Source organism: Colias croceus, chromosome 5 (assembly GCF_905220415.1).
Source record: "Colias croceus chromosome 5, ilColCroc2.1".
In the NCBI taxonomy this organism is placed as follows: Eukaryota; Metazoa; Arthropoda; class Insecta; order Lepidoptera; family Pieridae; genus Colias; species Colias croceus.
In genome coordinates, this window is record NC_059541.1 from 10000154 (window position 1) to 10012500 (window position 12347).

Sequence of the window (12347 nt, forward strand, 5' to 3'; positions counted from 1 at the left end):
AAAACTCAATTATATTTTAAATATGAAACTCAAAACGCATATCATTTAAAAAAATAAATTTACCAAGTATTTATTTTTTACTTTATTTTAACTACGTAAAAATAATTAATGGAATTCAGGAAAAATATATTTAATTACTTTTATTACAGTCTCATAGGTTTCAGATCTCTAATAACTATAGAAATAAATATATTAATTTATTGCTATTCATTTAAATTAATCAATCTATTTACAATCTTATGAAAAATAGTCATAGTAAGTACTATGTTTATATATTAAGTATATTTCAAATAGAATTAACATATTGCCGATTCATATTACTTAGTTCTTCAATTTAAAAATAACATAAGCATCTTACGTTTTCACAGAAGTGGTTTGAAGTAAATATACGAAATACAAAAAAATAAAAACATGAACAAACACACGCCTCCGCTCTTGTGTTTATATTTCTCAAGTGTATAGGTATAAAGGTCTGGGCATAATATTAAGAATTCATATATTTGTATTCATTTTATTGTATCGTGTGTTACATTTTTACAAATATCAAGGTTTTTTTCGCTATTTTTATTGTTATTCTTGGATTCTTTGCATTAACTAATGCAAGGCAAATCTCACGTGGTAAGTTGCCCAAAACAAAAGATGAAACAATATTTTATGTCCCCAAATCTGTTGTATTAGTTGTTATATTTTAGTGAAGTATTTTTAATTTTTAATGGAACACGCTTACACATTATAAAAACTCGTTTTTAAAATAAATCCTCATCACGCAGAGTGCAGGAAATAAACAGATTTTTTCAAATTATCTGCACATGTCTATAACATCACCGCACTGCTTGAACGGTGAAGGTAACCATCAGCAAGAAACCGACGTGTCGAAGAATTAAAAGTTTGACGACATGATGTGACATCTGCCAACCCGCACCCGCACTTGGCCAGCGTGGTGGATTAGGGTCGGCGTCGGCGCAGATGGCCAAGCGCAGCGCAGCGCATTTTTCATTGTCAAACTATTATCGACATTGTTCTCGTTCATTAAAATAAAATTACAGTCTGATTCCTTACGGAAGGCCCGTGTCCCAGCAGTGGGAATGTATATGGGTTGATGATGATGATTATTTAATTTGTTAATTACATTTCTAAAATTCAACACAGGTATAGCAACGACACTAAAAGCGAGTTACATTCAATTATATTCCTAAAACACAGACCAGATCCTAGTATAGCAGACATCACTACACCCTTCAACCTACGGTATAAGCTGGCTTAAGGAAGCTTCGACAATTTCGCACGCGGCACCGCTACGTGACGGAGGCTTCCGAGGTTTAGAGCTAAGCCGCGAACCGCGCAGGAGCTATAAATGTAACATGCAAAACGTTTATTGAAACCCACATTGTTATTGATTATTGTGTAGAACATACGTTTTGAGTTACATTGGCGGATTAATGTTGATTTCAGTAACTTAGTTTAAGGTTAGTTTAATCAGTTTAATGTTTAATAAATAAGAATAAAAAAAGATGTACGTAATTTACGTAATTGTCAACAATAGTTTTTCTTTTATAATATAATTGAGCCATATCTCACCAATCGAATCCAATTTATATACATATTTCATTAATTTTAAAATTTCTCTGAACAGAAATACAAAGCTTGTATGTACTGCAACATGAAACAAATCATACCACATTAGATTAAACCACAATATATTCCAACATTTCCTAGAATAGTACCGATGGAAATAAGGGAAAATATCACACATAGCCATTATCCTTACAATAATGTGATATCAACGCAAAATTAAAATCAAAACTTGCCAGTAATTTTCCAAATAAACTGCCGCCCAAAACTCAAAACATACTCAGCATCAACACAGAACTTTGAGCAAACTTCCCTCAAGTTATCCGTGACTCGATACATTACCATTAGACCGGCGAAAATTGATTAATGGCAATGAGAGTGGTGTCACAAAAACACGAGAAAGTGGCTCAAGTTTTAAGTGAACTATCATGGCCATATGCCCGCAATATTTCATTCAACTGAATAAAAGTGTCACTCTACGCGACACTTGGAAGTTTGAGTGTCTGAAGTGCTGCTGTGTCCCAACTTTGCGCTGGCTGTATTGAATTATGGATTGAAATAAATGTCCGCTTTCAATTTTATGTAGTTTCATATTTTCTGAACTTTCATCAGTCTAATAGCTCTGGATTCTTCGAAATGTGTTGCCTTACACTGGAGCAGCAATTGGCATAATATGATAATTTTGGTGTCGAATATGACCATACTTCACATATGGTAGTAATGAATGGGATACGACGCTACGTACGAAGTGTTTTAACAGTTTTCTATACCTATTTTTAGTGACCTAAAATTCATATCTTACATGAACATGATCAAAACACAGAGCAGAAAAATCTCTATCCACAAGCAATAATTTACAGAAACAAAATGAAAAACCCCTGACCAGAACGTGAACAGTCCAGCCCACATTCATAGCTGTAATATTTGCAACCGACGGCGTTTTAATAGCAACTTTCAGCTTAAAAATTTACCGCGAAACTACACGACTGTTGTCATTTGCGTTTTTTGCATCTCGATATTGCGTTCCACCGACACGAATGCCATTCCACTGCAGGCATTCGACATTTTCTCTTAATATTGCGGCATACCCGTTGAGCGTTTCGTAAACTTTATTATAAACACACATAGCGTCATTTTATTCCCACGGCCGACGCTGGTATGCGAGGGGAATGTAATATTTTCAGTAGCGAGCTGGAAGGGAAGGGAAAGTCTTCTGCTATTAGATGCGATCAAAATGTGTTTACATTTACAGGGATAGGGATGCTTTGCAAGCCTAGCTGGAAAATAAATACTTGCGTTCGTTGTTTTTGCTACAAATAGAATTGCAGTCTTATCATTCATTATTTTTTCATTATTTTCTTGAGCTCTATTTATTTTTTAGAAGAACCACCTACCAGAACTTGAAGTTTTAAAATGTAAATGAATCTTAGTATTAATGAGTTAAATCAACACGACGTAAACAAAACGAAAAAAGCATTAAAAATATCAACAGTATAATCTCTTACCAGCCATATAACACTTACAAAAAGGTTTATCCTTTTAGCCAATACAAATACCATCTATTAGGTGCATTTACTTTTTAATTTTTATACAATATATGATCCTTACCACGAAATAATCTTTATAAAGACGTCAGCTTACATAACCGACAGCGTAACGAGAGGCTGAATTAAAAATATTTACATAATTTAAGCAACACAGGTGGTAGGTACGGGCTGAGCTAAAAGGGTAAAAAGGCATACTTCATCGCGTCGTTGGTTTTATCCCAAGTTTTCCGGTGAAATGACTTGGGCGAGGATTATTTTGAAGACTTGATAGATTCAATTCCATATTTTCAATGCATGCGCCACGCTAGGCCCGAGATTAAAATAGGAGTGATATTTGTGGTGCATTTACCTTGAAAAGTTTTCTACGAAGTTCTTCTGCTTTTATTATACACTAATTTGCTCACCTGTTTAATTCGTAAAATATTTATTTAAATAAATTCAATAATTTAAACGCACAATGTCGAATAGTGCATGTCAATAATTTAATTCATAATTTCGAATATTTGAATACAAATATTTAAAAGAATTGTACTTGTTTTCCCAAATAAATGTTAAATGCACTACACCGTAAGTTTTAACAGGAAAGCTGCGAACATGTAGTACCAACTTTTTCAGAATTGCTATTTCTATCAAAACTTTTAACAGCACCAACTGACATCACTTTGGACATTGCATGAAAGAAACTAATGCAAACTGCTTAAATCTTTGATATCTTATTTTGTAGTTTGGTTTGTATTTTAATATATTCTCGATATACAGGGCACAGGATCAATATTTTGTAAATCAATCATGGTTATCATCTTCTTCATCATCATCTTAGGTTCTTTATCGACATTAAGACATCCTAAGGCGGCCACTGAAAATCAGTGATGACACACTGAGTGGTTGGCCTAATTATGGCATACGTATATTTTTTAGTACCTTTTTATTAACTAAATTGTATCTTTTTTTTCATATGACCATAACAAACTTATTTTCATTTCATTTCATTTCAGTTTAACTAAACTATCTTCTTTAGATATTTCCAATTGTATATAAAAGTCATTTTATTTTGCTGAATTGTAGTAGAAGTTGTTGCTTTATTCAATTGCAATTATCTAAAGAAGATTATAGTTTAGATATAAACAGCAGAAACATTTAAAAATACTTGTCAAAATTTAATTTTCTATTTTAATGCAGCAAATATTTTTTTATGCTTTGAATTCAGCGCCATCTCTGCTTTATCAGAAAAACTGTGAATGCGACACGGGCATGATTTGCGCATGATGAAAATAGTGAAAGGTAGAAGAAAAGGTGAAAACTATTAAGTTTTCAATTACTTAATATTATCTATTTACTTATTTGCTTAGCCATAAAAATTATAAGTAAAGAAATTCTAGTTAGGTGATTTTACTTCAGCTAGAGCAAGTTATTTAGAAGAACGTTTACCATTTTAATTATAACATAAATTAATTTTTGTAGATTGATATGAGATTATCTTATTATTTTAAGATGTACCAAAGCTTGAAGTATGTAAGATATTAAATGCAGACTATTAATTTTATCTTAAAACTAGTTAGGCCACAAAAAAAACTTTCAAAAAAAAATATCCTAATCCTATGCATTTATTTTTAGCAATCTGGCCTGAAACAACACACTTTCATACAAAAGATCGTACAGCGTAGCGATATTAAGAGGGATATATTATTCATCCCCTCTTGTTTACACTACGTCTGTTTACGCTAGCGTAGTTATGGCTTGACCCTTTGTTTCAAGATATTTTCCCTAACCTCGTATATGACAAGAACAAATGTAAGCGAAGTAATACGTGTTTATATAGGCTGCTAGTTGGATTAACTTAATTCGTGGACTTTGTCGGATTTGATATGTTATATGGTGCCTTGACATGGGAATGGAGGCCTCACCATGACGTTACATTGTGTACAAAACGTCTTTGCGAAAAACATATGTGGATTACGCGCTCGGGATTGGGTAATGTTTTGTGAAATACGGGCGAATGTATGACGGACATATTGGTACACTTAGGTGAATATTATTATTGTATGTATATTCAGATTATTTAATAATCACAATGATTTATGAATATATTATTATTACATCCAAATTTTGAAGAGTTGCAGTACAGTGTGCTCGAGATAACTATTACGAGAAAATAATTATGTTTAAGCTTTAAATTCAGTTTTTTTTCCAAACATTATTGGTACAAAAGCAAATTTGTAATAAAATACTTTACGAGCATGTGTGTATACTTAATATATTTTCATAGTAATCAGCAGACCTCATTTAAAACCTTTATAGACAATACCTGGACAATACCCATTGTAACCGCTTATTCAATTTACAGTATTAATAGCAAAACAACAAACGTGCACAACAAAGATTATAGTTAGCAAATAGTTAGTTGCACTTTGCCCACGTAACTTCAAGTGTAATTGAAAACTGTCCAACTTCTCTAACTGACTGGAACAATGCAAATATAGGATTTGAAACTTCAACTGCGATATGCTTAAAATTAACGCAATTATGTCATGTGAGGATTTTGTGTGTTTAGAAGTTAACGACAGCGCTTGAGACTGGTATCTTCTCTTCATGCCGTGAATTGATTTCATATACTTATAAGACTTCAAAATCGAATTATTTAACAGTTCCCCGCAGTTATATGCATTAAATTCGTATCTAATCTCAAGAATACGTCTATTTCTATCCAGATATAGTCTATAATATTATCTTCATCAATTTTTAATAACACGCTTTTATTAGCTTCTCCTGTAGTTTTGTATGTAACCGAGCCCTCCTCGTTAACCGGACAGATTTAATTCCAACTATGTACCCTGAACAAGGTTCTATGTAAATAGTATAATATGTAAATACAATCAATAGTTTCAAAAGCGTGTATTTATTTATGTTTTACCTACCTCTATTATTCAATTCCTAGCAAGATAACCTACCCAATTTATTCTGTAATGACTACATCCTCTCCAGTGTAAAAGAAACTGACCGCAGAGATGGGTCGTTAAGATAACAATTAGGACCTAAGGAAGCTCAATCCGATCTTGTAATCTGTTAATTGCCTGCCGTATCGCTTTTTGTTGACCAATTAAAGGACATTATCGGATTCCTTTTTAACGTAAACAAACAATTATTGTTTGTTACGTTATTCGGATTCCTTTTTAACGTAAACAAACAATTATTGTTTGTTTACGTTAAAAAGGAATCCGATCAAGTATTATACTTAAGTGCAGTTTTACTATCGAATAAAATAGGTTTAGTATTACAATTTATTTTTATTTAAAACCAATTTTGTGAATAGTCTTCTCATTCACTTCTTTTTTTTAGTTGGAGAATCGAACTCAGGGCTCAGGAAGGAGTCATATTTATTCTTCTAGCGTTTCACTTACGTTTATAAGTAATTCAGGCATTATTTTGGTTCAAATGAAGTGGTTCAGTATATAATAAGTTTATAGCATGAGAGGAATAAATAAAAAACAACTTTATTAAAATAGTTTTATTACAAAAATAAAAAGAACCTTACACTATATTTACATAAGTTTCAAAGTTGAGCAATACAAAAATGTAATACAATAAATCACTTAATATGGTAACATACATTGAATATCACATAAATAAACTAGTACATTTATATAACGGACATGTGTTTCTATTGGATTCGACAATGTCACTGTATTTTCCCGGAAAAATCGTATAAAAATGTAATAAATTTCATAAAAAATACATGGTATATATATGATCCCTTTCCTATATTATAGAGGTCATTGTTGTCGTTCGAGTTTATGGTGTTTTAACATTTCGAGTTTAGGGCGTTTTTTATTAAGCTTTTATGAATCGTGACAAGAAATTTACCCTACCTAAACCATATATACAGGGTGTCCCACTAATGGTATACTAAGCGCGAAGGGACTTTTAGTTTTGCATATACTGATCACGTAAAAATACTTAAACAACAAATTGTTGCTAATTTTTTCCTGAAAATCCATGTTTTCTTCTCTAACTTCGCGCAGCCGGCATATACGGCTTCGCTAATGTGAGCATTTTGTCTATGAAAACATAATCTTAAACGATAGGTCACGAGCTGGTAGCAAAGCTGGGTGGGTTGCATGTTATGGGTGTACATATAGAGTTTTAAGAATTCATCTATTTGAAAAAAAATGCGTCTGCAAAACGTAGGTACTTAGCGTATGCAAAACTATAACCTCCTTTGAGCTTAGTATACCAACAGTGGGACACCCTGTATGACCTAAACCTCCTAAACAGACTTAAATCAGATTATCGCGTAATATTAAAGTAATTAACTTGAAATTATATAATTTTTATAAAAACTATTTTAACTGCACGTATAAAATTCTAAAAAAGTATCTTAGGTATATTTGTACAAAAATTTATGCTAACGTTATTTACAATTTCTTTAGCGAAATTATTTGAAGTTCGTTATAATGCCGACACAGTCACAGACACAGTCGCGTTTATAACGAGCATCTAATTTAAACTATAATACTGCCCCTAAAAGAGAGAGTGCTTAGTAGCCCGTATTTTCAATCAAATTGATTCCCGACACCATCAAAATTTGATTTTTTTACTAACATATTCAGAATATGTAATCTTAAATCATTGAGAGTCCGTATAAATTCCATTAGATTTTCATTTGAATTTTATAGTAAGACTGCAAAAATATTTTTTCCCCCTAAGTCTATACTTTATAGATTTCAATCTATATTATATTATAATCTATAATATAGTAAAATACTTTACGTCGTTAAAATTATATTCATCGATAGATATAGGTACCTCACTAGAATCGATATAAAAAAATTATTTTGGTAAAAAACAGTTATTTTGTGGCAAATCTATCACAATTAAACTACCGTTATGAATCCAGCCTACTTTGACTAGTGTTTCGTGAGAATTCGTCTGAATCCGTCTTCCGAGCGTTTGCATTGTCGCTTAGCACTGGTCGAGCTGAAAAAAAAGATACTTTTAAAAAAAATGTGTGCGTGTACGTGTACACACGTAAGAAGTGAAACTTCTTTATGACCTTATTTTTCAAAAAATAATTTACTAAGTATATGCAATTTTACAGAATTAGGTACTTACGTCGAATCACGCGTGGTAGGGATAAGAAAAAGATGGCGTGTAATGGAAAAATGTCACGCGTAACGAAAAAATGTTACACTAAATTTTTTTCAAACCTCGATAAAGAAGTTTCACTTCAAAAATACTTTTAAAGTTTGTTGAAACTATCGGGAACTGTTTATGAAACTGCAAAGATATGGAACTTAAATGTTACAATTATTCATCTGTCGTTCCATTCTTATTATAATAACTCTGAGACTGGCTCTATCATAGCCAAATCACAGGTTTGGACATACTTTTCAAATAATTTATTTATTTATGCTTTATTGTACATACATACCAGGGCAAACAAACTTAGACTATAATTTTATACAATAACACGGGCACATATGCACGAAAAGGCGGCCTTATTGCTCCAAAGCTCTTCCAGGCAACCCTGATTGTAAGGAATGTTGAACGAGTACGCGTTGGCGCAAATTCAATACGCAACATTTAGACCAACATTTAGAACCGGTAATTGGCTAAACTATTTAAAAATGACGAAAAACAATAACATCTTAATAAGAAAATTAAACAAAAATTAATAAATAAGGAAAGTAGACTTGTTACATTGTTTTGTCACCCTAAAATATATTTAAATACTTAATCATTAATTAATTTCAATATTAAATTACATACCAAACATTCTGAGGAGTATTTTCTCGATGCCGTGCAGTGGCGACTCGAAGGTAACGCACAGTATGAGCGCAAGGAAGAACGTCAAAACCAAATGCGAGATTGCATTGGCCGCCTAAAAGAACAAACAGTTTTAAACACGTATGTTTTAAAATTTAATGTCTAATAAGTTCTAGAATTAACCTTATGATGAATAAATAGCTAGAAAGTAAGCAAAGAATCATCAGCTTTACAAACCCCTGAGTCTGCGCTGACATGTACTCAAACTCAGAATATTGGGCAAGATTGGACACATCACATGCTATGTGATATTTAATCATACATTTAACAAATCAGTATATCTAAGCACAATCTAATTGATCGTCAATGTTAAAACAAGGAAAAATTCGAAAGCTCCAATTAAAATAATAATAATATACTTACTATAGTAAAGAATGTTATATGCAATGGATGTCTTAATTGTCCAACATAGTACAGTTCAATTATTCCATTCACCAAATAGGCACAGAAAGTTAACTTCGCTATGGGCACTAAAAACCGCCAGGATAAGAATTTACCCAGTATACCTGAAACAAGAAAAAAAATTATAAGTATAAATAAAGGAAATATAACGTAAATGTGCATATAATAATATAAGAACTGGAAACTGGAAGAACTTGATTATTTTGATGAAAATTTTAAATTAAAATTGTAAAGAGAACCAACAATGTAAATGTTTTATGACAATCAGAAAATTTTTATTTAATCCAGCTAGCCATGATGAACGGAATGGTGTAAAAAAAGTACAATTTTACTTATACTTATTAGCTCTAGTAATATAAAAAATAGACGCTAAACAAATATTATATTCAAACTTACAAGTCACAAGTGATGCTAAATCAATATTTCATCTGCAAACACTAAATATGCAAAAGTAGTCAAGAAAGGTACATACATAAAGTTGACTTTGAAAGAACCTATTCACTATAACTACTTCTAACTATTTGCTTAAACTATTTTATAGGTTCTTTGAAAATTAAAAAATTAGTTTCATTTCGTTTTTAATATTTGAATTAAAGGCATTTTACTCTATTAAATTTAACAAGGATATTACCTCCATTACCCGTAGCGCATGCAATAATCAACCAACCATTTGCTATGCTCCAAGCAAACTTATGCAAAGAGATATAGGCCGCAGCCTCTATCGTGCTATATTGGTACCAGTCCTGGTAGAATAAGCTGACGGAGAAGGTGGTAACGGTACCTAATATGATGCTCGTTGTCCATCCAAATGTTTTTAGAAGGTTCGAGAATTCGTAGCTGGAAGTCATAAATTTAATTAATTGTACTGTGAGTTTTATGTCGTCAACTTTATGCAGACATTAAAAGTAAGGTGAAGAAAGTGGCGTTTAACAAAGATCTGATTTAAAAATAAAACCAATATTTAAACTGTGAAAATTAAACAAATAAAGGAATTAAACAGGAAAAAATTAACGATAACCTTTTCTGTTTGTTTGATACTTTATGTTTCTATAAATTCGTTTTTACTTACTTTTGTACCTGAATGCGATGTAAAATATAACCAGTCAGCAAACCCATGAAATACGGCGTCATCTTCATATGAGTTTTTATATAAGCCTCAATGAAGTAGAAATTGGTCGCAAAATCAGTAAACTCCCTAAAATACAAACAAATGATAATAAACATTGAAGAACATCAAAATTACATAATATACAATAGATAACTTACTTAGCATAGAACAAGAAAGTCGGATCCAAATGGTCTCTATAAGTGATTACTGAAGGAATAACAAGAGACGCAATTGTAGCAATGGCCATTAGGATAGGGCCAAATCTCCGCCAGTGCCACAGACTATAAATAAACAAGGGAGCCACGAAGAACAACTGCGTATCTACAGATAGATACCAGGACTGGAACATGCACTGTAACAAAAGATTATAAAGTTAAGACACTTTTAGAAATCGCAGATGACGTCGAATTTGGAGGGGAATATAAAACAGTAAATATTTGGCTTATATTTTTTAACAGATTATGACTACTATCCGAAAATCTATACCAAAAATAATTAAACAGAAACTTTACATACAATATAGCCTATTTTTTTACAAAAAGACAATTATTTATCTTCGCTCTGAAAAATCTTATAACTTAGAGAACTTACCATTCTATCAGTCTTGAGATAATTATTAATATACAATATATTAGTCCACCAGCTATCCATGCATCTTTCTTGTTCCAACTGAATCCTGTTCTCCCATAAGGGACCTTCTCCAATCTTGGGCAACCATGTCATATAGAAGAATATCACCACGAAGTATGCTGGTGTTACTCTGAAAATTTAAACTAAAATAGAGGTTCTTTCTAACTGTGTAAATAGATTTACTAAGTTCGTATACAAATTATTATAAGTCTGACCTGTTATTAAGTATCAAAGAATGTTAATGTTTAGTCAGCAAATGTATATCCATAAAATCCATACTAATATTATAAATGCGAAAGTAACTCTGTCTGTCTGTCTGTTAGTCAATCACGCCTAAACTACTGAACCAATTTTCATGAAATTTGGTATGGAGATATTTTGATACCCGAGAAAGGACATAGGCTACTTTTTATCCCGGGAAAATGACGCAATCCCGGAAATCCCACGGGAACGGGAACTCTACGGGTTTTTCTTTGACTGCGCGGGCGAAGCCGCGGGCGGAAACCTAGTATTGTATAATTTAAAAGAATAGATGATTTTAATGATCATGCCTCGTGATCGAATTTTCGTATTCTTTAAAATTATTCCACTATTAAAGTTTATCTTGAAGCAAACGGTAATAGAGGTAAAAATATTATTCAATTATGATTTTCAAATTTATCATCATGTTGAGATAAATGAGAATAAAAACAAGAAGTCGGTTAAAAACGTGTGAACCGTCCAATTAAGACATTCTCAAACATAAGTAGTGTGAATGTTTTCATACCTGATGTATCGAAATACCAATATGGGTATCACATTCAACCTCCCTCTCCTCTTGTCCAGTTCAATCAACATCAGGCGACTAAAGAGGAACGCACTCAGGAACAAGAAGGTATCAACCAATAGCGTATTGTTCAACATGAACGCGTTTACAGGATCTTGGATTAGCTGAAAGTAGAAATATAGAATGAGAAACATAATAATAAGAAACAAAATAAAGAAAAACAGACACATTAATGATTAAGAATAATGCCTAAAACATCCATACTAATATTATAAATGCGAAAGTAACTCTGTCTGTCTGTCTGTTACTCAATCACGCCTTAACTACTGAACCAATTTGCATGAAATTTGGTAAGTATAGAGATATTTTGATACCCGAGAAAGGGCATAGGCTACTTTTTACCCCGGGACATAGGATAGGTTTAGGAACGGGAACTATGCGGGTTTTTCTTTGACTGCGCGGGCGATGCCGTGGGTGGAAAGCTAGTTACTTATATTTG

General features: G+C 32.2%; 1 protein-coding gene across 1 annotated transcript in view; it reads right to left on the reverse strand.

The window, feature by feature from the left end:
• Positions 1–7085: 7085 nt before the first annotated feature.
• Positions 7086–12347, reverse strand: part of LOC123691615 (nose resistant to fluoxetine protein 6-like) — a 29905-nt gene continuing 24643 nt past the window's right edge. The window contains exons 5-12 of the mRNA XM_045636100.1: positions 11849–12012; positions 11044–11212; positions 10611–10804; positions 10414–10539; positions 9976–10181; positions 9306–9448; positions 8886–8997; positions 7086–8093 (exon numbers count right to left, since the gene is read on the reverse strand). Coding sequence (XP_045492056.1) covers positions 8002–8093; positions 8886–8997; positions 9306–9448; positions 9976–10181; positions 10414–10539; positions 10611–10804; positions 11044–11212; positions 11849–12012 — 1206 coding nt within the window. The 3' untranslated portion in view covers positions 7086–8001. The remainder of the gene's footprint in view (positions 8094–8885; positions 8998–9305; positions 9449–9975; positions 10182–10413; positions 10540–10610; positions 10805–11043; positions 11213–11848; positions 12013–12347) is intronic.